This window comes from Acanthisitta chloris, unplaced genomic scaffold (assembly GCF_000695815.1).
Source record: "Acanthisitta chloris isolate BGI_N310 unplaced genomic scaffold, ASM69581v1 scaffold18913, whole genome shotgun sequence".
NCBI classification, from domain to species: domain Eukaryota; kingdom Metazoa; phylum Chordata; class Aves; order Passeriformes; family Acanthisittidae; genus Acanthisitta; species Acanthisitta chloris.
In genome coordinates, this window is record NW_008663486.1 from 74,000 (window position 1) to 100,479 (window position 26,480).

The 26,480-nt window shown below is 39.0% G+C and overlaps 1 protein-coding gene across 1 annotated transcript in view; it reads left to right on the forward strand.

Moving 5' to 3' along the window:
* Nucleotides 1-7,429: 7,429 nt before the first annotated feature.
* TRPM1 (transient receptor potential cation channel, subfamily M, member 1) overlaps nucleotides 7,430-26,480 on the forward strand; it is a gene marked incomplete at its 5' end in the record, with an annotated part of 37,998 nt that continues 18,947 nt past the window's right edge. Inside the window, 14 exons of the mRNA XM_009071020.1 lie at nucleotides 7,430-7,469; nucleotides 8,524-8,603; nucleotides 9,317-9,512; nucleotides 10,114-10,327; nucleotides 11,046-11,170; nucleotides 11,826-11,997; nucleotides 14,467-14,641; nucleotides 16,713-16,836; nucleotides 18,605-18,677; nucleotides 19,507-19,607; nucleotides 22,473-22,646; nucleotides 23,334-23,468; nucleotides 24,398-24,448; nucleotides 25,919-26,059. Of these exons, the coding sequence (XP_009069268.1) occupies nucleotides 7,430-7,469; nucleotides 8,524-8,603; nucleotides 9,317-9,512; nucleotides 10,114-10,327; nucleotides 11,046-11,170; nucleotides 11,826-11,997; nucleotides 14,467-14,641; nucleotides 16,713-16,836; nucleotides 18,605-18,677; nucleotides 19,507-19,607; nucleotides 22,473-22,646; nucleotides 23,334-23,468; nucleotides 24,398-24,448; nucleotides 25,919-26,059 (1,801 nt within the window). The remainder of the gene's footprint in view (nucleotides 7,470-8,523; nucleotides 8,604-9,316; nucleotides 9,513-10,113; nucleotides 10,328-11,045; nucleotides 11,171-11,825; nucleotides 11,998-14,466; nucleotides 14,642-16,712; nucleotides 16,837-18,604; nucleotides 18,678-19,506; nucleotides 19,608-22,472; nucleotides 22,647-23,333; nucleotides 23,469-24,397; nucleotides 24,449-25,918; nucleotides 26,060-26,480) is intronic.

Below are 26,480 nucleotides of genomic sequence, written 5' to 3' on the forward strand. Positions count from 1 at the left end.
AGCAAGATTCTTTTTCTGTGTGTTTGATTCTCATGGAGTTTACCAAGGTCCGATGTTGGCAGGTCAGGTATTATAGAAGTCTTAGAACAGAAAAGGGCATTTATAGAGGTTTTCCTTTCCTGAGAGTTGGCAGGAAAGGGGGTTTCCCAGTGAAAGACCTTTAACAAACATCAGCAGCCCCATCACATTTGTATCAGCAATGCTGCTGTTGTCATTAGAGTTAATTCATTTCTGCCGTAAAGCGTATCGGGCTCTGAGATGGGAAGTCTAAGGACTCCCTCACCAAGACCCATACATGTGGTCTCTGAGCACTTACATACCAACCTCTCAAGTGATTGAGGAGCCAAGAAAGCTCACTTTTGGCCCCTGTTACACCCTAGCTCTTCAAATCACAGCTCCAGAGAATGGTGCTCTCATCCACTCTTGTGTCATTCCTGCCCCATATCCAGTGGTACGTTTGGGATCTTGAGTTGCTCCAAGAGGAACACATCCATGTGTTCCCCTGTTGAGTCAGAGACAGCCATGAACACAGCTTCTGGCCTGTTTGAGTCTCCTTTAACTCCCCTAATTCAGGCTTTAAAAGTTTTCTTTCCCATTTTTGATAATGGATTAAATCCAAAAAATGGAAATCTATCATAACTTTTCCCCACTATCGTTTTGATTCAAATTGTCAATAGACTGCAGATAGCGTTATAAAGAGAAGGAATAATGTGTTGCACACCATGAAAAAAGACAGCATCACTGGAGACATTGTTTTCTGGTTTTACAGCACCTATTAATTCTCTTCACTCACCACTTCAGGGGTTTTAGATACGTCAGGACTGAAAAGAGCACAGACCAATTTTTCTGAAAACTGTTTTATCTATAAATTCTTTGAAATCTCCCATTGCCTTCACCCTTTGTAATTATTTCCATCCTGAACTATTCAGATTTTCAGAAAGTTCCCAATGAAAGGTATACATAATAGAGTATTTGAAACATATGTATTTAGAGTCTGCAGGAAATTATTTAACCATTGAGTTCAAATGCTTTTGTAAGGATTTCAGAAAGATTATAAGGAATAATTTTGTGCAAACCCTGCAGCCTAAGAATTAGAGTAGCTGGAAATTCTTCTTTGAAAATGACAGAAAGCATCAGGGAATAAAATGCAGCTGATTGTGGCGTATTCTATTAAAGGTGTTAGGTCCTAGCTAAAGCGTTGAAAAGAATTGCTCTACTGAATGTAAACCAAGCCACAGAACATTGCAATTTTTTAACAGTTCAAAAATTTTAACAGAATTCTACCTGGAGAATCTTGCTTTCAGGAAAACTCTACTGCAAACTAACATTAATGTCATAAGGGACAGATTGGCTAACTAGTGTATTACATATATATTTGCAAAAAGAGATCATATTTACAGAGTACAGAAGGGAGAATTAAATATTTATGGTATCTTTTCTCAAAATACGTATTTGTTCAGCAGCTTCAGATTTTAGAGACTTCTGAGATTTGCATATATTCTTTATATTGTGAACATAGAAATGTTACTTTGTAGTAATATAATAGTGTGTTTTATTAATGTGCCTATCAGTATGCCTTAAACAGTGAAAATGGCCATGTGACACATTCTCCAAGCCCACCTGCCCAGTGTGCTATGCACTTCAAGTAGTACTGGTTAGAACTGTACATTTAGGACAAACTCTCACAGATAAGTGATATTTCACACAACATATCATTCTCTTCAGATGTTTTTAATTTGTGGTTTGCCCTATTTCTTAAAGAAAAAAGGTCTCAAACCATACTGTTATATCATGTATGAAGTTGTATAGAAGTTATCTCTGAACTAGTAACTTGTAACCTCTTATATCGAAGAAGTGCTTATACTTTTAACCCATTTTGAAAAGAACACTTATTTAATCAATTCTACTCTAATAGTCATAGTTCTTAACAACATGGACTTGAATGACCTAGACCTCTCTGATAGAGCAAATACTCTAGTTCAATGCAATGTTTTTTGCATGTGCCTCACTAAGTGCAGGCTAGTCTTTGCAGGCATGTAACATCTATTGACACAATTTTCTACACCACAGGTAATGAGGAGAATTAAGCATTTGGGTAGCTTTAGTTAGAACTATTCATAGGCTAGTTTTGTAATGAGGGAAGTACCTTATTATGTTGATTATGATTTCATAAGTGTTGATGAATTTCATAAAGGAAGATTTGCTGCTGAGGGTGTTGAATCCCAGGAGATGTTATCATAATAGCATTTTTTTAATTGCAGGTTAGAATAACCTATGTTAAAGGCTCATAGTTTAGAATAGTTTGGGAAATATCCCATATGCTTATAATCTGGAAGCACCCTGACTTCCTTGCAACCATTATCTAGCAAAGAGTCTTCATGTTAGACAAGGGAGGCAATTGGTACAGTATAAAAACCATTCTTGAGCCTAGTCAGAACTAGATACCAGGGTAGTCTTATATCTTCAAAGAAGAATTATCAGCAAATTATGTTGTAGAAGGAATTAGTAATTACCAGGCTACTTTGGCAAGAAGAATGTTAGAGACTGCTTATTCTCTGCCCCTGCTCATCCATTCTGCTATATCAGACCTCTTGAGAATGGTCACATGTATGACTCCACTGCCCATAGATAAAGTTGCTCAACACTTCCCATCCTATCACCTTGGTCTGTTTGTTCTAGCTCTGCCATTCATTAAGATCTGCGAATAAAACTGGCTGTATGAAGTGTCTACAGGCTGAAGGCTCTTTGGGGAGAGACGTGCAGAGGCTCAGAACAAATGGGTGTATGTGTTCCCTATTTCCCAAGCATCCAGAAAGGCTAAAGGCAAGAGGATGATTTGGGAAGTTAATAACAGAACTGGAATAGGTAACAAATGGAGATTAACAATGTTGTTAACATGCCTTCCCTGAAATTGGGTACAGGAAGGAACAAAGACAAACTTGCAGGAATAGCTTTTGCTGCCTCAGAATGTGGTAGATGTGCTGTGTAACCTGGTCAGTGAATTTCTTTCTGCATTCCATGCAGAAAAAAAACATCACATTGCAAAACTACATGAGGTATTTTCTGCATAGGCAAGCACTGAGCCAGGCTCTCCTCCAGTACACTCCAAATGGTTCTTAGAGTTGCTTTATTTTAATTGCATTAGCCATATAGTTTGTTACATTAGTGCTGAGCTGTGCCCAGGCAGCTGTGCCTGCCTCTCAGTGGGGTTTCTGAGCTCATCCCACACACTTTCCTAATATGCCTCCATGGACTTTGTACTGGAGCTGACTATATCCACCCATTTCAGAGTAAGTTGGTCCGCTCTGGTGTTGAGTCTATAGCCTTTTTTCACATTGCTAAGCCTCTGGAGAAGAGCTGTGTATCTCTGTGAGATGCAACAGAATTGTCTTTCAAAATAGAGCTGTTACTTCTTACTTGTCTAGTTTGTAGACTGTCCCTAAGTTAATGAATGTGGAGAGAAAATGGAATCATTTTCTTGTTTCAGCGGATGTTTGCTGCATGCCTCACCAGGAACACAGAGCATAATGAAGGCCTGAAAGCTCATTACAGCTCTCTGTGCTGTGTAGCACTACTTACTGGTTTCCACACCATCAGCAGGAGTGATTTCTGGCCTCAATTTGAAGTAACAACATTGCTTACTGACACTGCCATCCTGCCTGTTGTGCATTAGTCTCAACCACAGAGCAAATAGTTCCCTGACGAGGCTGCTACGAGAGTATGAGTTCAAACTGAACTATATGAAAAATACAGTGGGATGAGAAGAAGAATTGTCTCAGACAAATAGTATTTAATTTGAAAGAATCTAACCACTGTTAGAAATCCCTTCTTGATGCTGTACTTATTAGCAAACAATATAAGAGATTCTCTTTCTATTGGGTATTGTTCGGTACATCATATCCTAATCATTGCCAACAATATTTTTGGTTGGACAAATAACTTCTTGATATGACTCATGCAAACTTGAGTTTTGGAAATTTAGTACAGATTCACAGGTTGTCACTTTGTTCTGTAGCTGGGGACATTGTTCATGGCTCTGGCTTCCTGGTGGCATAGCACAAATTTAAAATAGCATTATGGTTTTATGCCCTGTATTTTTTTGGCAATTAACAGCTTTTCAGTCAAGTCTTACCACTGGCTGCAAAATTGGCTATTGATATACATCACATATTTTGGAATATTTTTCTCCAAGCAAGAACTCTGTTATTGGGACAACACAGTTGATGGTGGGTAGCACTAATCACCTGAAAGGTTAATTAGCTGGGCACTTGGAAAAACTGTTCCTTCAAAGTGACAAAGAGTGATGGATAATGTAATTGGGATGTTGCACTTAAAGGCAGCACAAAATAGAAATCGTTCTAATACCAGTATTTAAGTTCCAGATAACAGGGATTCTGCTAATATAACAATTTTGGTTTTTCTCCCAACTCTTTATTATTTATTTTGTCTCAAGTGACAGCAACTGAATGTGATTACCTACATGGCATTGTGCATACACTGTGCACTCGCTCTCAATATTAATTTCATTCCACATTCAGATTACTTCTTTCTCTCTTTGTCTCATCAAAGAAAACATCCCTCTGCTCAAACCTGGTGTAAATATCCCAGTTTAATTTTGTAGAGCAATCTAATTAAATAATTGGACATCACAGCTGAGATTTGATTTCCCTGGTTGGTAATGCCACCTTTTGCAGCATACTGCAAGCCACAGGAGGATTACCAGGAAAAGTTGGTCAGATGGTGTTAACAGGGCTACAGCTGAATGTTTCCATAAATGACAATAATCAATCCACATCTTAACAAGATGTTGGGGAAGGTAATTTGTATTAGTCCACAGATGTGAGCTCTGCTGCCCAGACAATTCCATTTTGATATTATTCTGTGCTTGATGTAGCCTGAACAGCTTTGTCAAACCCTGTATTATGCATGACATACATTTGTTTGGTCCTCTGCCTACTCCCCCACTGCATCTGTGTGCCAGGGACTGTCTGCTGTGTCCAATCCCTGGCCATGGCTCCATTAACCAAGCACTGCTGTTTTCATGCCCACTTGTCTGCTGACCAGCTGTGCCTGGTCCAGGCAAAGCCTCACTGGAGTGCAGCAGCTGGGGAGCATGTGCCATGGGCTGTCTGACAGCAGGAGCTCTGTAGTCCAGAGAGCTGACTACTGGTTTCAGGTCTGGTCGAGTGTAGGCTTTGGATGGGCTTCAGTGGCACTACTGACTCTCATCCCTGCCTCCCTTTTACCCTCCGAGTTCTTTTACTTTCTTTGGTGGTAGTTTTGTCATTATGCTTATTCACAAACATTAAATACCACTGCTGTTCTGCAGAGGTGTATATCAAATGAAATTCACAGCTTCTGGTGACACAATGGCATGTAAGAGTTTGTAGCATGACATTTCCAGTGGCTTTCTTCTAATGTGTTGATTCCCACCTTGGATTTTCACCAAAGATGCATTCGTTACCCCATAGCCCACATGCTGCTCTTGCATGAAGCTGCAGTGAAACAGGTCTGCAGGCTTTGTTTTGGTACAGCCTGAAATTCAGGCTCAGTACTTGTTCGTTGAATGGTTGGTTATATATGAAGTGAAATACAGAAAATTTAATGTTAATTTAGTGGCAAACTGGAATTGTCCGTGTGTGGCGGTGAGAGAAAATTCTCTTCCATTGCTGCATGTCTGCTGCCCTAGATACACATTTCTCAACAGCTACATTAATTTGTGACAGCCAAAGGGTAACTGATCTTGTAGAACTAGTTCTTGTGTTTGTTAAAGTCTATATTACCAAGGGGACTAGTGGGTTAGGGTCTTGATCTCATTATCACATGATTTACAGACCAGCACCACTGATTTCCATTCCTTTCTGTAGGAGAGTTCCTTTTTAATGCTAAAGAAAACTTAGCAAATCCATAAAGGGGAATAATTAAATCCAGTATTAATTCATACTGTTTCTGGGCAACATTTTGATTTCTAGGCTGAAGAACAAGAATTAGCACTGGTGTGGTTTGGTTTTGTCTCTATCATAATTCAGGACACTTGTCAGTTTACATAAAGAGAACGAATACACCACTGAACAGCTGAAATATGTTTTTTCAAAACTAGATTCTAATTAATACATTCAGGATTTGCCATAACAAGCAACATTGAACTTCACCATTATCAACAAGTTGGGATCTGCTTTTTTAAATTTTCTTAGAGGTGAATGGAAATCTCCCACTGGCTGTTGGTCTGAGAACTGTAGCTGATCTGTCATAGTCCTTTAACAATTCAGCCGTTCTAATGCTCTTAAAAAGTGCTTATTTTTTTCTAAACTCACAGGAGACATTTTGCATACTTATATTTTAATTGAGAAACCAAGTACATTTCAATCCAGAGAGAGAAATGTACAGAATTCATAAAAAGTAAGTGGAGAAAGTGCTCATTTTCTGACAGTAAATGTTTCTGCTCAAGTATTTGCACTGGATTATAATGAAGCTTTGGTTAAGCAGATTAAATAGACAAAAGGAGTGAAACTTCAAAGGCTGACCAAATGTGCTGAGGTTTCTATTTCCCCAGTCTGTAATGCCTGCTTTTGCCTTCCTCTCATTAGCACTGAAAAATAAGCCAGTAGAGCATAGTGTGTTGTCCCTCTGCAGTGCCTACAGCGCCTGATTTCTAACGGGGCTTTAGGGGTGAGTATGGAAGGTTTATTTCAATGTAGCAGTAGATAATAGACCTCCTACGAGAAAAGTTTTAAGAACAACTGCACAGCTGAGAGCTCAGCTGTATTGTAGAGCTCATTTTAGATACCGAGAGGCAAAACTTTGCTTCCAAACACAGATATTAAGCTTGTGACTTAACCCAATGACTAATTAACTGTTTTCATAATGAAGCACACAAAAGAGGATACTCTGTGCTTTGGTAAGCTATGAGGAATAAGGTAAAGCAGTACTCAATGACATAGTATAAAAATCCAAATTGTTTTGTTCTTTCTAGGTTGTATTTTCCAGTATTCCCTGTGGAACAGTTAAATTTGCAGCATCTGTTATTGTGTTTATTTTGAAGAGTGTTTGCTGCACTGTGGGAGTGATTTGGGCTTTTGTGTCAGTTAGTCAGTTATCTGAGATCGCACAGAAGTCAAAAGTTTTAATCGGGAGGAAGAAAAGTGAATATGTTTAAAATATATAAAATAATGATAAAGTCTAAATTAAATAAAAATTTAAATATAAAAAAGAACAGAAATTATGTAAGCTCTGTAACAGTTTCCTGTTAAGCTCATTTTGTAGCATTCAAAAATCATTAACTAGTACAGTGCATAGGAGCAGAAGTAACAACCTTGGACATAGTTGTAAAACAGCAGTGCATTTGGACACCAGTTTTGGATTAGTTTTGAAAAATTACTGTAATTCCAATCAAATATACAAGTTTTGGCTTTCTGAATATATTGAACAGCCTGAATACCTGTGAATTAGCAAAATCTGGTTCTGAACAGGTAAATGGCATTTGTTTGCTGTAACCACCCACCTCCACATACCTCAGAGCCTCATGGATCTCCCTGTCTGGAGCATTTTCTCCGTAATTTTCCAGAATTTCCCCTTGATAGCTGAACTGAAAGCATTTTCTAAGCTCCATTTTGAATAATACTATTGCTAAAACTTGTCATGTTCTAAAAGCTTTGCCAGAAAGTATATGGAAAGACTCTTTAAAATATTTTTGGAAGAAAGGCTCTTTAGCTTTATTTTCAAAAGGAATCTATGGGGTCAAGACAAGCTGACCAAGTCACACAGCCTTTAGATGTTAAATTTAATACTCTTTTCCTTCATAATTTGCTGCATAATCAAGCTCTTTATGCTAAATACCTGAAATACATGTCTTTTCATTCAGGAAGCAAGTAAAATTGTAAGCTACTTGAAGCTGTGTCTAGTCATTTCTTAACTCTTCCTCGCTCTGTGGTGATATGAGCTGCTGAATAACTCTTTTTAAAATGAAATGAGGTGGCTCTGCCTTGGTAAATCATGAAGTTAGAGTGGAGAGCAGAAGTGCAGGACCTCCCAGACCACTCATTATCAAGGCATACTGGCTCAGAGGCACCTGAAAGAGCCAAGTGTTTGTGTACCTGGACAGGTTATGAACAGATTTTTCGTGAAGTAGAAGCTTGGTTTGACAACTTATGAGGGAACTTCAATTAGTCCCTTATTATTTTGGACATAATGGAGGAAATGAAGAAGCCAGACAGGAACTAACAAGTCAACAAACAAAGGAACTTCAGAGAGAAGCTCTTGCCTTACATGATAAAAAAAGGTGAACTATCCCAGCCTCTATCCATTCCACTGCAAAATGTGCAGCACTGAGGAGGTTAGGCTGGTCTAACCAGCTATTGCCAGACAGACATCTGCAGCTGACTTTCTTAGGTCAAAAATCAGCAAGGTTTTTAGTGCTTTCTCTAGGAGAGGTCCCTTTTATCTTGTTAAGCACCCTGAAAGTTCTGGTGTCATTGTGTCTGCAAAAATTTGAGTAAGTTTCTTTTCTTCTCTCTCTCTTTTAAGGGTCAAAAGGCTTGGATAGAGAAAACCTTTTCTAAAAGAGAATGCATCTATGTAATTGCCAACACGAAAGACATTAACAGGTAACATTTGAAATTGTTGTTTTGGCCAACAGAAAAGGTTCATATTGCAGAAACTGGACTTGATTTGGTTTTAGATGTGTGAAACTGAGACCGAGTTTACCCACTGCCCTTAAAGGGAAATGACAGAGGAACAAAAGCGCCAGTCATGCTTGTACTCAGCTCTGTACAGAGACATGGGACATGTCATACAGAGCTGATCAGGCTGGGCAGCAGGAGAGGCTGTAAGTTGTTAGTTCCTAGCTTTGCAAACCAGAGCATAAATTCAGACTTAATTCTGAAGGCAAGGGTGCAATAGTGTGGTGCCATTCTTCACAGCTGGTGTGACACTACCAATAACAATAGTACACAGTGGGACTTGAATTCTTAGTCCCAATATTACCGTTGCTGCATGGGTTAGCTACATCGTGGCCCAGCTTGTCTGGATAATGTAACAGTTTATGTCCCATGTGAGCTGTCACCTCTGAATAAGAAACAGAAGGTCAGTGCTCTTGTTCTGCATTCTTCCTCCTTGCTGTCCTTTAGCCTGGAACAGCTTTCCAGTGCATAACACAAGTGAATTGAAATTTTTTATCTTTGCTTGTTAAAAAATGCCCGAGAGCTGGTAATTCTGGCATATGTGTTTCTGTGATTCACAAGGTATGGTCAGTTGAAAATGTAATTTCTGATTTATTCTTTTTTTGGTAATCAAATTTGCTTCAAATTTTAACTTGCAGGTGCTGCTGTGGCCAGCTGATTAACCAACATATTCCACCTCCTCCAAGTATAACAGCTAATAAAAATGGAGAAGAAACGAAGCAAGTGGAAGCTCAGCCAGAGAAATGGTCTGTCAGTAAACACACCCAAACATACCCAACTGATGCCTATGGAAACCTTGAATTCCAGGGAGGAGGACATTCAAATAAGGCCATGGTAAGGAGCACAGGCTACTCTACAGTATTCATCTCGTATTTTAGCTTAATAGATACGTGTCAGGATTCCAGCTCACTCAGTGCATAATCTATTGAAATAAAATGAAGTCTCTCTGCTGTCTCACAAAGGTGAGGACAAGATGCTCAAAAACAGAAAAAGAGAGAAAAGGCAAGAGAAAAAATAACACCTCCTATTATAATTTCTTGAAACAGTTTCATTGAAGTTGCTGTCAGTAAATATCAGCTAAGGAGGCAGCTCAGGATTCCAGGGGTTTGTATTACATTTGTGAGCCAAATAATCCAGCATTATTTTCCTAAGGTTTGAAGCCTAATAAAAATAGAAATTAGTCTTGCCTTCCTGAAGGCCTGACAGAGCTGGGAAACAAACTGTTGAGTTTTCTTAGCAGAAGTGTCAGTAAGTCAAACTGCTGCAAAACATCTCTTTCTGGTGTTCCTCTCTACTGAACAAACCCAAACTTAGATTGGTTTCTTTTACCATTTACTTTCTTCAAGACAGAAGGCATAATATAACCATTCTTTGCTCAGTCAGCAGACAGTTACAGAGCAGGTGGAGTGATATTATTACATGTTGCTTTTTGCAGTACATCCGTGTGTCATATGACACTAAACCAGATTCTCTGCTGCATCTCATGGTGAAAGACTGGCAACTGGAACTGCCCAAACTCTTAATCTCTGTCCATGGAGGCCTCCAGAACTTTGAAATGCAACCTAAATTAAAGCAAGTATTTGGCAAAGGTCTGATAAAGGCTGCCATGACCACAGGAGCTTGGATTTTCACTGGTGGTGTTAGTACAGGTAAACAATTGCCATCACTTTTAGTTTACTTAAGAATTCAGTGATGTTCATTCACCAATCTTTCCCACAGGCAGAAGATTTAAGTCTACATGAACGAGTCATTACCCACTAGACCAAAAAAGGAGCATTGTAATCATTTGTGTTAATCTCCTACCCAGCCCAGACCATAAGATTTTCCTGGGTCAGTATTGATTTGCATTACTCGGTGTTTCCCCCCCCAAAACAAAAAATCAGCCTTGTTTTCAGTAACAAGGAATATACCACTAGTTATAATACCTTTTTTCAGTGCTTGGTTATCTTTGTAGTTAAGAGTCTCCCACTTCAAATTTGTCAAGCTTTAGCTTCAAACTGGTTTTTCGTACGAAGATCTTTCTGTTACTAAAAGTATGTTTTCTGATGTCTTAGTTTGTGTCCAATGAATAACATACTTCCAGACAAAGGGTACAGATTACAGTGTATCAAGTTAAGCAACTAGGTCTTTCAAAGACTTCATTGAATTCAGCACAAGGATGTGAAAAGGCAATGGGATTTACACACAACTATTACGAAATAAAAGCATGGCTTTGTCTGCACTGCATGCTCTATTATAAAGTAGAGATACTAGTTTAGTAGTGAAAACAACCCAGAAAACCAGGTATCTCCATGAGAAGAAGAAAATTCTGTTGTTTAAAGATCTCTGAAAAGTGCCAAGAATTAATTCAATTCCTTGTACCTATAGGTGTCATTCGTCATGTGGGAGATGCCTTGAAAGATCATTCTTCCAAATCCAGAGGACGAATATGTGCCATAGGAATTGCACCATGGGGCATTGTAGAAAACAAGGAAGATCTAATAGGAAAAGATGTAAGTCTTTAAAGAAACAGCTGTGTAACAAAATGCAGTTAATCTTTTAAAAATATTACTCTTTTTTGTTTCTAAAGAGCTGAAATTGAATTCCTTGAAGTAAATCTGTTGTTCAAGTATATTTCTCAGGCTGTCATATATGACTTGAAAGTAAATACAGAATGAGGTTTCCATTGATTTCATTAGGAAAGACCTCTCTGTCGTGACAGTTTTACATCCGAACTTCAGTGTGGCTTTCTGAGGCTTCTAGAAATCATGTACAGGCCTTTATGTGTACAATGCTGGCATTTATTATAGATAGGCACTCTGGGGTGGCATGTGAATTACTAGGAACTCCAAATGAGGATGTATTTTCTAATACAGTAAGAGGATTGTGGAACAACACACTGTGTGAACAAGGAGAGTACGTTAATGAGCTTAGGGGACACGCAGGAGAATGCACAGATGTGACTGTAATCCTCCAAAGAAAACAGTGCTGTGAAGGGTTCAGATTTTGAATATAAAAGCAAACCCTCTGTCATTCTCCTCTGGGTTTGGTTTTAAAGGTTTGGTTGATTTGTTTTCTCATAAGATGTGCTTGTTTTGGGTGGCATGGGGGATTTTCCCCTCTACTTCTTAGTTCTAATATAGATGCATCTCTCCTTCTGACACACAGGTAACACGGGTTTACCAAACAATGTCAAACCCTCTAAGTAAGCTCTCTGTGCTCAACAGTTCCCACACCCACTTCATTCTGGCAGACAATGGTACACTAGGTAAATATGGAGCTGAAGTAAAGTTACGGCGTCAGTTGGAAAAACACATTTCCCTCCAGAAAATTAACACACGTAAGTACAGCGGGGCAAACTGTAAACATAACATCTTAAAGGAAGGGAGGGAAGAAGGGCTTGAAATGCTTAAAGGCTTCTTCCAGCTCTTTCTAGTGGAAATTTGGTGAGGACTGTGTGACTGAACTAGAGCATGTGCTGCCTGAGAAGTGGTGTAAGAGCCAACATGTAACAGCACAGAAAAACCATGAAGTAAGGATTGCATGAAGGGATGAAGAAAAGTTGACAAATAATAGCAAGCAGAAGCTTCAAAGCAGCAAGAATCTAAGGAAAGGGAAATGCAAAGATTTTGTGCACTTCTGGCTAGAATTCATAAGTGTCAGTGAACACCCAGGATGAGGTGATTTTGTACAGTTCCTGTTTACAGGAATCCTGTGCAGCTCAGTGATTTCTGATTCCAAACATCCATGTTAGCATCTTATTTTCTCTTTAATATAGATTTGTTTCATTTGAAATATTACATTCAAAATTCTTTGATCTTCCAGGTAAACTTAGCTGAGATTTTGGTTTTTAATGAAGACATTATCAAGATAATTTCACATCAGTGCTTTCATATTTAAAGTTTTGTGCAGTTTTAAAATTCCAGTTATTACAGCCTCTCTAAAAGAACTTTCTTGAACTCTTTTTGTCATTATTTAGAAAAAAAATCTTTTAAAAGGTGTTTTTATTAACATCTTTGTAGAAAAAATATTTTTTTAAATACGAAATTAAAAAATCCCAGTCACTGTAGTTTTCCAGCAGCTTTAAAAAAACAGCTACCTAATTAACAATGGTCCAAAAAAAATTTAATAGTCTTTGAACCCACACTTCAATTAAGAGCTACTGGAAAATCGACATCAGTTCTATCAGTTGCCTTTCTGACTTCTTGCTGTAAACTGTGTAGGCCTGTATAATTAAGAAAAACCAAACATCCAGAATGACAATTGCATTGAACTCTACAGAAGTTTCTAATAGGTTTTAAGTGCTCTTGTGGTTAGAGCAAAAAAATTGAATGCCAGGTAAAGCCAAAAGGTGCAGTTAGAGATCAGCCACGAGGTATCTAAATGTTCTGTGAAGTCTCTAAGTGCTGCTCCTTGCCTACAGATAGCTTAAGAAACTGAGCTCACCAAAATGCTGCCCCTTGCCTCTGAGTGTGGAGGGAGTGTCATGTCCTGCTGCCCACAGACTAGAAATAGCAAACCTTAGCTCTGCTTTTGTCATCTTTGTCTTCTGCAGAAGTGCTGGCAGAGCTGGAAGGTTGTAAAAGGGCACACTGGCTTGAAAGATAAGGAATTCAGGACCCAGAGACAAGATGTTCTGTATCATTTCTTTTAATATCGCTGGGGATATTGGTACTGATTTAGGTAGCGTTTGATGATTTTTGTCATGAGAAGGGCAAAGCTGGGAATACACAGAGAAATTCAGAGTTCTGTGAAGGGCTGCAGTACACTTACTAGTAACAACATACAGGGAGTTGTTTTGTTTCTTTTTAATCACTTCAAGCACAGGCACCTCTTCGGGAAATCTCAGGAGGAATCACTAAAGATGTCATGGACACACAGGCCGGGCCATGCTCTATGACTCCTCCTTATCAGAGCTGGGGTATACTGACAGGAAGATGTCAGGAAGCTTCTACTGTTACTGTGCATGGTGTTCCTGTTCTTCAGAGAGGAATCAAGGTTGAAAATACAAACTCTTTCGCGTGTTCTCAGCCCTTCCAAACAGTGCATCTTTACAAAGTGCTGGTCATTTTACAGATTTAGAACTGAATTCAAATGCTTATAGTAGTGGGATTAGTCAGCATTCAGGTAATTTTTTGTCCTTCATTTCCCCAAGTATCTTGTGACCAAGGCTACTGAGACCATGTGACCTGTGGGCTTCCCTTTGTCATCCTATGCCTGGAGATCACAGTGAGGCAGGGACAGCAAAGGGATGCTCAGCTGTCGTCTCTTCCATCGGCCAGCCATTTCAGCCTCATGATAAAAACACTGATTTTATATCTTTATATCTTAGGAGCAAGCATAGGTATATGTGACCTTACTGAAGACTTCCTGTAGGTAACCAATGAAGAGTGAAAGCATCAAAGACAGTGGCTGGGAACCATCTGAGTAACAGTGAAGCTAACGAAGCAATAGGAGAACCATGTTAGCTGTTGTATCTGTACATGGTGTCTGTCAAAAGAGATTACAAACAATTCACCAACACTGAGTGAATAATTAGCAGTATGGAGCTGATGCAAAAGCAAGGGCAGACAGACATCTTACTCCTTTTCTTTTGGGGCTGTCAAACAGCATATGGATGTTTTTTCTTGCATTGGCCATGAAATGGTCATAATTTTTCCTAATAGCTCTGGTTTGAAGTGATGATCTAACACAGAAATGGCATCCACTCATAATATCTCAACCTCTTAAAGTTTCAGTGACACTTCTTTTTTTTTTTTTTTTTTTTTTTTTTTTTTTTTTGTTGTTTCTGCTCTTCTGTTTTTTGCAGGACTAGGCCAAGGTGTTCCTGTAGTAGGACTCATCGTTGAAGGGGGTCCCAATGTGATCTCCATTGTCTTAGAGTGTCTGCGAGAAGAACCACCTCTCCCTGTTGTGATATGTGATGGTAGTGGACGAGCATCTGATATTCTGTCATTTGCACACAAGTATTCAGAAGAAGGAGGGTAAGATTTTGAGATCTTCACCAAAGCTTTGTCTTGCTCAGGAGGGCAATGTAGGGCTATCTGCCTTGCTTTCACTAAAGCTTTGCAAAAAGACACCTCAAGGACAGAGGCATTCTGCTGTCAGTGAACTTTTGCTGCCCATTTGATCTTAGCTCTGGAGTTAATGAGTAGGAATTGTTACTACTTGGAATGTATTTGAAGGTCCTTTGAAATAAGCTTACCCTCCATGCAGTGCACAGTCATACAAGCTCCATCAGTGTTTGCTGCGCTATACTTGGTGCTGAGTTAGAATCAAGGTGATTCCCAAGAATTACTCTTTTTCTAAGGCCAGGTCTGAGGTTAATTAGTGTGTGTATTTGCAAAATTTGTACTACCTCATTCTAGTGTGTTGAGTGAATGAGCTTCATTTTCCAAGTGTGACAGAGCAGCTGAAAAAAGTGTTGGACTTCCTTCATTCTCTTTCTACATTTTGCTTCTACAACAACTTTTCAGGGCATCAGTGCTGCCTGATGTCATGAACAGAGTGGACGATGCTGTCTGGAGCATTCTGCTCCACAGCATTCCTGTCCTTTGCTCAAATGAATCTCCTAATCCAGAGTTTTCTGGAGTCTGTTGGTTTCATGGCTTTATGTTATTTTATGGTTGGTTGGTTGCCTCTTTGATACAAAGCCTATACTGACAGCATAGCACTCATCTGCTCCAAGTGAAAGCCAAGGGTTGCATTTTTAGTCTAAAATACTGCTTTTCCCAGGTAAGTAGCATGCTTTACTCATTGTCACTGTTAATATCAAGATTTTATCTATAGTAAGCAGATGCAGGCAAAAATCTAGTATATTGTCTTGATTAGGGTATGGCACACCTGTCTTGTACTGAAGAAATAACCTGTTTTCTTGCCTGAAGTTGGAGCTTAGCTTGGATTAAATATTAAGCAGACAAGTGCTTTTGTCAAGCAGTGAGGATGTTATTTGCTGAACTGGGAGAGAAGCTCTGATGCTGGATTTTTTTGGTGTTTAGACATAGTACATATTTAATCCTACCAACAGTATTTATGATTCAGCAACTTTCTTTTCAGCTTAGGTTAGATCAAACTTTCCTTTTTTTTATCTCTCTCATTCATTGTTCCTATCAGCTCACAGGTAATTGAAAGAGCTTATCAGGATCAGTCTGTGTGAGATGTGCTCACTGCACAACTTTCTCTCCCAGTGCATATGATGCAGTGTCCAATTTTCTTCTCCAATAATTATGACAAGATAAATGTGTTCATCTGGCAAGGCAGATCTATAATTAGAACTTTTTTGTCAGTCTTGCTGTGTAAAAGAATCATTTTCTCATAGTGAACTTTGCATTTTATTGCATATCTCAGGCACCTGCTGGTAATGTTTGCCATCATCTGAAAATGCATGTGGAAATGCATCAGGAAATGGATGAAGATTGAAGGGCTCTGTTTCATATTGCTTTGAGAGACTAAACACTTCTGACCTTTCTAGAATGTTTCCAGTCTAATTTCTTTAATCATCATTTGGCTTGTTTGTTTGTTTCTCAGTTGGGTATTACGAGGTTTTAGATACATTAGCAATTTCAATCCTCTTTTAAGAGGATAACCAGGATAACCAAGGTGACATATCAGTAGCATGAAATATTTTGGGGCTTTTAGCTATATGCAAAGAGCCTTGCAACATCTAGAAGCAGAGGTAGGAGTCCTGTAAGGCACAGTGCTGAAACCCTGAAGACTGAGCTTCTTAACAAGACCATACCTTTAATACAGAACAGGAGTAAGAGAGAGCTGCATTTTATTGCAGAGTGAAAGGATAGCTCAAGTTCCCTGACAGTTTTTAACTCAGTGCTGAAGTACTGAGATGCATAAAAGCCAGTTTGGGTATGAATTTCCTAGTGATTTTTAACTCTCCATGAATTCCTTACCTGTCCTGAATGCATGATGTGTGCTTTCATTTATTTTCAAAATGAAGCCATTGCTCTGGTGGTGGATGAAAAATTGTTTCTCAAGTAGCAGGATGTCTGAATATATATTCATTCTGGCAATGTCTTCTTTTATGTCTCCTTTTTCACTTAGGATAATAAATGAATCCCTTAGGGACCAGCTTCTAGTTACCATCCAGAAAACCTTTAACTACAACAGGACACAAGCTCATCAGCTGTTCGTCATTCTTATGGAGTGCATGAAAAAAAAAGAACTTGTAAGTGTCCTAAAAGTAGTTCACAAATATAATTTCTGTGACCAAACTTCAGAGAGTATTTTCAAGTGCCATTTGCCCAGGGGTATAGTTTAAACTTTATATTTTTCCATATAGCTCCTTGAATGTACGCAATGATTCATAGGCATAGGCCAAGAAAGGGATTCTGTTTCTAAAAAGCCTCAAAAACAAATTTCAGATTTTTCTCCTGTATAAGTGGAAAGGAATCTTTTTCACAGACTTCAGCAAGGCAGACTAAGACATGGAGATAAATGCACTAAACCCAGGATCAACTGGAGAAAGTAGAGAAAAGGGTTCCTAGGAGCAAGAAGCATTCAGCACAGTTTTGGTTTTCTGATGTAGTTACTCTTTCACAGCCTTTTATTCCAGAAGAATGGACTTTTCAGGCCTTTCAAAAGAAACAGAAATATTAAGAGTTCTCGAAGATCCCACCCTTTCTTGCTCCTGGCTTGTTGCAGGCTGCTCTGGGTACTGTAGCACTCATTCAGCTTCCTGCCTGTCTGCCATATCCCAGCTGCAGTGAAAAGTCTGCTTAGGAAAGGAAAATCTTTAACATTCATATCTGTCATCCAAGAACAGTGTATTGAAACTGTGCTCACTGTGCCTCTGCCTTTGCAGGCAAAATGAATCTGTGAGTGCTTTCCTTTGACTAATTGTTCCAGTGACTTTTTGTAAATATGATGCCAAGATCAGTTCCATACATACACAGAACACAAGTTGGTAATAAGCATGACTGACACGGTGACTGGAAGTGACTCTGCCTTCCTAGAAGAATTGACTGAGGAAAGAGAGCCCACAGCTACCTTAGTCACACTGTTTCAATTTTAAAATGCACATCAGAGCAGGTCTGGTTTACTCAGCAAAATTCAGACACCAGCTGTGTGCCCTAGCCAGACTTAGGGTTTGTTTGTCGATAGTTCTCTCTGCTTTCTTGTTAATTAATATAAGTTGTCCAATAGTTCTCTCTTCTAATGTCAGGTGTCTTTGCATTCATGCAAAACCTACTCTAGCTGTTGAAAAAATTGCTATTCCCAGTAGTTAATACTATCATCTGCTCTGAAGAGCTGCTTCTGGAAAATTAAGAACTTGTTGGGGTTTTGGTCTGTATTCAGTATGAACTTAATTAACATAGAATGTTAGGTCATTCTGCTTTTGAATTATTAAGCCTTTAATATGTCATTCAGTGGCTAAGCTTTACTGAATGACTTTTTAAAATCAGTGAATTGTAATGGACTCAACTAAGCAAATGTGACTAGAAATAATTGCTTTTCTTTATTACTTGGTTCTGCCTTTTTGACTGTCATATGTAACATATCCTGCAGCTAAAAATATTTGAGTGCTACTGTCACTAAATGGATGCTATGATAGCTATCTCAGGTAACTAGCATTTCCATTTCCAAGCTGGCATTTCCATTACTACTGGACAGTAATAGAGCTGTTGGGAAATAGTCATTTTTGTGTGGTAGTTTTGTCACCATTTTTCAAAATTCATGGGTTTGGTGAAGATTTTCATCAAATTTGTTGTGTTTACCAATGCAGGGAAAGTTTAGGATAACTTTACCGAAAGAATTGAATTGAACACTTTTGTGAAAATTATATTTCAAATAAAAATCTAGTGGAACTGTACTTCCTGAAAAATCTCAAGTCTTATGAAATAATGAAGCTACACCATTCTGCTCTGTTTTCTATCTACATGTTTTGTCTCTCTCTCTCACGTATTGTAATTTTGTGTGTTTGGTTTTATGCTTAGATTACTGTGTTCCGCATGGGGTCGGAAGGGCAACAGGACATTGAGATGTCTATCTTAACTGCTCTCCTCAAAGGTGGGTTTTGGAAGCAGGTAGAAAGGATGCACAAAACAATCCCAAGAAGACAGTCCCATACACTGTCTGAGGTTCACTCTTTATGTCTTTGATTTATTCACTTGGATTCTAGCAAGTACCTGAACACGCTTGGTTCAGATTAGCATGAAGCATAAAATCTAGATTGAAAGTTTTCTGTGGCTTTCCTCACCTGAAATCCTGGGACGGGAATGCTGCAACAACTATACTACTGATATTTCAGTTCATTTTGTTGTAGTTCCCACATACATTAATAAAGTTAGGAAAAAAGGTGGCAAGATAAAAACTACCTGGATTTTTCCAGATCTCAGATTGTGCTATTTAAGCCTTAGAGCAATAGGATCAGTTCCATATTTATTTGGAGTTTATGTTTGCTGAAACAACTGTTTTCTGTCTGTAGGTATATAGTAATTGATATTCAATATGGGATCACCGGAATCCCCAAAGCTAAGAAATAAAGAGAGGAATTATTACACTCTTATCTACAGCATCAGCCAGAGGATCTGAGAAGGGTCTTTTAGCACAGTCAAATGTCTCTCTTTAGTATCAGATAAAAGTCAAAGTGGGAACTTTAAAACAAAAAAGGAGATAATCTGATTGATCCTTTTGAAATTAAAATTATGGAGTTAAGTGGAAGATTCTATAAATCAATTTGATGATGTCACTGTTTTGTGGTAGAGTTATTCTAATGGTACTATGATGTGGGGTCAGGCTTGCTGTTTTCCAGTTCTTGGAGAAGTGAATTACAGAAGGTTGTCCAATCTTGTTTCATCATGTATGAAATACTAGACATCTGTATGTTTCTCTTTAGGTACCAATGCATCTGCCCCAGACCAGCTCAGCTTGGCCTTGGCCTGGAATCGTGTAGACATTGCACGTAGCCAAATCTTTGTCTTTGGACACCACTGGCCAGTAAGACAAAGTTTTCCTAGTCCTATTGTTTGAAAGCAGTTAAAGTTGTGTAATATTCACACCTTGGATTTTGAATATTGAATTCTGGTTTCTGCCAAACTGATGTAGGATATCTCATTAATGAAAAAAGGCCTATTTGTTTGGAAATTCTTTATACTGTCATTTGCAAATATTGAGCAATAATTTAAACTCTGTGAAAGAAATAAAGAAAAGCAGTTTCATAACAAGCAGAAAAATAAACTGGAGAGTTGGGTGGAGAGAAACCTAATGAAGTTCAGCAAAGGCAAGTGTAGAGTACTGCATCTGGGGAGGACTAACCCCAAGTACCAGTGTAGGCTGGGGGTTGACCTACTGGAGAACAGCTCTGGAGAGAAGGACCTGGGAGACTTGGTGAATGACAAGTTGATCATGAGCCAGCAGTGTGCCCTTGCTGCCAGGAGGTCCAATGGGTCTCTGGAGGTGGATTGGGAAGATTGTGGCCAGCAGATCGAGGGAAGAGATCCTGTCCCTCTACTCAGCCCTAGTGAGGTGCACCTAGGGTGCTGTGTCCAGTTCTGGGCTCCTTAGTACAAAAGGAGGGTCCAGCAGAGGGCAACAAAGATGATGAGATACCCTCTCTCTTATGAGGAGAGACTGTGGGAGCTGGGCCTGTTCAGTCTAGAGAAGAGAAGACTGAGAGGGGATCTCACTGATACATCCAAATATCTCAAAGGCAGGTGCCAAGAGGATGGTGCCAGACTCTTTTAGTGGTGCCCAGAAACAGGACTAGGAGCAATGGCCAGAAACTAAAACACAAGAAGTTCTGCCTCAATATGAGGAAGAACTTCTTTTCATTGAGGGTGGCACAGCACTGGAACAGGCTGCCCAGGGAGGTCATAGAGTCTCCTTCTCTGCAGACATTCAAAATCACCCAGACATGTTCCTGTGTAACCTGCTCTAGGTGACCTTAGCAGAGAGGCTGAACTAGGTGATCTCCAGAGGTCACTTCCAACACTGACTATTCTGTGCTTTAAGATTCCTTGTGGGATTTAAAAGCAAAACCACCCAAACACAACAAGGTTACTGGAAACAACCTGTGGCCTTACATACAACTGGACAATAGCAGTCCTGGTCACCCTCAGTGAATTTTTGTGATATACTAGCACTGCCTAGACTGTTGACTCTGTGTCATTGACATGTGCTAGCAGTTGGCAAGGTCCCCAGCTACCCATTAACGTATGCAGCAAGGAAATTCACAGAGCTATGTAGAAGGAATTGTGTTGCTCACTTCATTAACAGCTGTGACAATCTCTATTTGGATTAATGGAGCAAAATCCAGAAGAAACCATTGCAAAAAAACAGGCTTCTGGCAGGCAGAGCTGTGCCAGATGAACTAAGAAACAGACCTTTGCTAAAGCTTTAGGTCCTGAAATAGGATTTTATTTCTCAAATTATTGGAGTTTGATGCTGCACTAGTTGAAGTCAATGGTGAAACACTTCAGTTCATCTGCAGTTCATCTGTGTAACCAAAATCCTCTATTTAAGCCACTTTCGTGCCTCATTGTACTGATGCTTTTTTGCTTTACTGTGTGAGCCATCTGGTGCCGAATTTCCATGAAGTGTCATGAGGAGATGAGCCTGCAAGAGGCTGTCAGAACAGAGTGCAAGAACTTGGGGTGGTTTTTTTCACTTAGATGTCTTTCCTGAAACTTTGCAATTAAATTACACTCAGAGGAACACCATCCATGTGCATGCTATACATGCTGGAGAGATTTGTTTCATTTGGAAGACTGTATAATTAAATGTAAACAAATGTTGCTGCATATGCATTTTTATTCCTTCACTTCTAGTAATGTGCTGTTTCCAATATTCAACTTCCAATATTCAAGGTTTATTAAAATGCTTATGCAGAGCAGATTTAATAGTCCTGAAGATTATGAAGTATTATTACTATAAAACATTTAATTAGATAGAATGTTCCAATCTCCATGTTATTGTGCTTAGATTTAAAGATGCCACTAAGCAACTGAAGCTTGTTACTACTTTGGTCTAGTTCATACTCCCTCCACAGCAGTTTGTGGAAACAGCATCAGCCAATTGTGATTCCCTGTCATCTCAGATTGATACAGATTGCTTTCAGACCAGCCTATGCTGCAAGTTGGCAGTTGCAGTTTTATCCAGGCTTTTGAATGGATTTGTGGTAGTTTGGCAGAGAAGAGTTATTTAAGACCAATAAAACTACAGAAAACAAGCATCGTTCCTGGCTTGTAGTTGTCAGTGCAGAGCACAGGTGGTTGTAATCCAGTTTACATGTCTGTGGAGCTTATGTAACCTAAGCATTATCTGGAGCAAGTTAAGCCTCCAAATCACAGCCAAGTAGTGTGATGCATGTGTGCCTGCTGGCCCTGGGCAGGGGAAACTCATTGTTAAGGACTAAATATGTCTCAAGAGGTAGGAACAGATATAGTGTCTTGCAGAACATAACTGAACCAGTTAGTGGCTCTCTCTCCTCTCCTTTCTGCCTCCACAGTATGGGTGCTATTTGACATCATGCAGCATTCTTGTTAAGCTTTTTCTGTCCAGTTCTTTTAGCTATTTATTTTAACAACTATTGCTTTCAGTGAGAGCAAAAGAACTGAAGTGTCACAGCCCTATTGCATGGATTTTATTTTTCGAGATAAATTCTCCACACTCTGTCTACTTCACAAAAAGGGGTAAAGCTGTGACAATGCAAAAACGTCCCTATACTTCAGGAAATTATCATTTTTAGTTAACTGCCTGTGAGAAGTGGTGTCTGGGAAGCAAGTTCAGTAGGAGTGTATTCAATGAAACAGTCACTGTATGATCAATTAGATTTCTAATCCTTCTAATGTATTATAAATTCAGCCTATAGGAAGCCTTACAGCTCCTGATGGTACAGCTCCTGAGAAGGAAAAGAAATCTCCAGCACCTCAGACTAAAGCAGGCAGAGGGAAAGGGAAAGGGAAGAAAAAGGGAGGAAAAGGAAAAGATGAGCCAGAAGAAGAAACAGACCCAAGAAAGCTTGAACTCCTGAACTGGGTGAGTTGAAAGTATTTGTATTAAAACTGTTGAAGATTTGGGGTTTTTTCATCCTGAGGAACAAAGAGAGAAGGAAAATACACATTTTTATTCTGCAGATTTGCAAAATCATTTGCACATTCCTGCAAGATCAGCAGTAGATTCTGCAGGGATGCTGTTCAGTCTCTGAGCCAGGAATCCCCCTCTCATCCCATGTGCACTACATGCAGCCATATACCAACAGTACAAGCCAGTGCTTATCTGCAGCATCTTCTTCCTTTCACTTGTCAGAAGGAAATATGAACACCAATGCACAGCTTCATCCTTCTGTGCATGTGCTATTTTACCTTGTTCCTATCACTCTGAGCAAATAAATCCCTTTTCCATGTAACGTGTCAAGCATGGTATGCCTGGTTGAGTTTAAAATACTGAACAAAGTGATTTAAAGCTACAGGTTGAAAGACTGAAAGCTACTATTGCTAAAGGTTTCTTTCACTGCTCTCTTCTCACCCAAAACCTCACTGGAAAACCCCACTATCTCTACTGACATGGGTAAAATGTTGTTTTCTAAATTCCTTTTCACTTTTACAGATTAATCAACATATCTGGGAATTCAGGAATATCCTAAGTAAAGAAAACATTTGTGTTTGTTGGCCAACCAAGTCTTCTGTGCTCATATGGTCTCACATTCTCCATTCTGCCATTCAGGTGAATTCCCTGGAGCAGGCTATGCTGGATGCACTGGTTCTGGATCGAGTGGACTTTGTGAAATTGCTTATTGAGAATGGAGTGAACATGCAGCACTTCCTGACTATTCCTCGCCTGGAGGAACTTTATAACACTGTAAGTGAGCAGAAATATTAAAATGCCCTATGATACCTTTGCTACTGTATTTAGCAGGGATATCCTTTTTCTTCTCCTTTTGAGATATGCTTGTTTTTCCAAAAAGCTCTAAGCCCTGACAACACACAGAGGTAGGATAGCAGTAACAGGAGCTACGACATTTAGTGTCCTATTGGTTTCCCACATAGATACTTTCCTAATTAATAAGTCTACAGCAGCTTTCAGAAGCTATTGCAGTTTGTTTTGTAAATATAGTGATGTATTTAAAATGCATGTTCAGAACACCTAAAAGAGCTAATGTAGATAGTAAAAATTTAATACCAGGCAGTAGTGGTCATTTACTTTTAATCTCATGATTTTTTGTATGCTTTGATATTATCAAAATAAGACTGAAAATTGGACAAAGTACTTACACAACAACCTTTATTCGTAGCAGATTGTGGAATTCAGTATCATTTTTCCATGTGGTCTAGCAAAGTAAAATATTTTTCCCTAAACCTTAGAACATCATGCTTTATTATTCAAATTCCTCCTGACCTAACCCACAGCAAGTTCATCTGGAATGTGCTATTTCTAGACTGTCTTCCTTCCCATCATGTAAGTGGCAAGTAGTCTAAGGCAGCATGCACACAAAATATAGCCTTAGTCTATCCCTCCACTCCCTTTATGGCTCCTGCAGCAAATGCAGGTTCAGACAATGCCACAAACTGCTGTGACTTGAATCACCAGAGAAAGGATTATATATTACACAGCTCTTGATAGAAGTGTTTGTCACTATAGCTCAGTTCCTTCTTTTCACCCCTCTGGAGTGTGATGGCACATGGTTGTCTGTAGTTCTGCTTATGGTGCCAGATCATTAATTATGTTTGGTTTTGAAAAAAATCTGAAGAATTGAAGCTCTAATGGACTGTGAATTATTTTTGTTTCAGAGATTGGGTCCACCAAATACTCTGCATTTGCTGGTCAGAGATGTGAAAAAAGTAAGCTTCACTAACAGCAGTGTTACACTTGCACAACTGCATTAGCCAACAGTAAAAGCTGGGGGGAAAGCAGACACTGAAATTAGATGACAGCTGCTAAGAACAGGAAGGTTAGATGTCTTCTTGTGGCACACAGTGATGTCAGTCTAAACTGGGTATGGCATTGCTAGTAATTTAAAAATTGAGGAGTTTTTTAAGCAAATTAAGCTCCTATTTTGGCATTTGAGATTTATGTTGATGCTGTTTGTTCTCTACAAGAAGCTCCTGATGCAGCATTACAAAGGAGGAGTGGAAGGAAAAAAAGGCCCACTAGGTTAACTAAAAGCCCTACTCACCAACACAAGATATGTTTCCTTGTGTTCACCTCCTTGTGTGTTTTTAAATTACTTTTCACCATTTTACATCAGTCCTACTTTTACCTGTGAGAAACTCTGTCCTCAGTTTGTTATTCATTTGTTTCCATTACATGTAAATTTGTTCATTCTATGTGAATAGGGAGGACCATTGTAAGATTTGCTGTATTTACTCCCTTTGAGGTTTTAGAGCTCTTATTCAATAAAATTCAGCTGCATGAAATCACTTATATTCCTTTGTGCAAGGAAGACTCCCAGTTATTCCCGGGAGGTTCAGATGTGGGAATTATTCAGTACTGGGTTAATGTATAATTCATATTCATCTGCTTCATAGTTTAACACTTTTCTCATTCAGTGTTGTCTCTGAGTGTTGCTAATGTTCCTCTGCATTCTGCTTTCTGTCTGTCTCTCCTTTTCCACTGCTCTTTCATGGCTCCCCCATGCAGCGACAGTCCCGGGGATTCAGTTGGGTTAACATGGAGGTGATGTGTTTCCTTAGGCTGTAGTTGTGCCACCATAGCAGCTGCTCAGTGGTGCTGTAGAATCTGTTATTGCTGGAGGCTGTAGATGGACAACAAAGCACTGTTTTCAGCACACAGTTCTAGCAGAGTCAAGTGTAAATGTGGAAATTATAGTTTGCCTTTTGCTTTGATTCTAGGCTTTACTTTAATCATGGTCTGCATTGTAGTCATTACAGTAGATAATATGCTGAAATATAATTTTCCATAAAAAAAGTATGCAAAGTATGCCTGATATTCCCCATGAAATTAAGTCAGGCTTTTACACTGGATTAGTGATCATCAGTACAAAGTAATTTAATGTCATCACCCTTGCAAACAAGGCAGTTTTTTATGGGCACTGACATGTACGAGTCAATCAAATAAAAATTTGTTCACAACTATAAGTACTGCCAGCAACAAAACAAAAAAATATAGCCCCCCCAAATTTTAATTATGTCAATCAGTTACCTTTAATTTCATGCAAATATTCAGAGACTGAATCCAGTGGCAGTAAATAATACCCAAATGCCAATTTAATCATGATATGTCTAGCCAGACAATTTAATCTGTTACGTTTTCTTATCATAAGTCCTTATTTTTTAATTTTTTTTTGGTAGGGAAATCTCCCACCAGATTATCATATCAGCCTAATAGATATTGGTCTTGTGCTTGAATATCTCATGGGTGGAGCTTATCGCTGCAACTACACTCGAAAAAGTTTTCGGACTCTTTACAATAATTTATTTGGACCAAAGAGGGTAAGAATGAGTTCATTCTGGACTTGGCCATCATGCTATAGTAAAAATAAATAATGTTCCATTCCTTTGGTTCTGTGAAACACTGCATGTGAAATTCTTGAGATGCTGCAAGGTTGAAGGTGAAACTCTGATAGTAACATGTAAAACACCTGTGATAAAAGGTGGGAGGGCACAAGAGGTGGTGAATATACTGATCTGGAGGTGAATTTCCTCCTATTCCAGTAGTTTGCAATCCAAGCATTTCTAACTGGTGTGTGCTGAGAAGCTCTTCACCTAGAAGTGAAGTGTGCTCTTGAGCTTTATGACCATGTGTGATTTCCATCCTCAAAGTAGTACATTATTGAGTGATTCATTTAACTCTTCCATCTGAATTCAAACCTTTCACTTGAGTGCAGGATGGAAAATATTTCCTAACCCATTG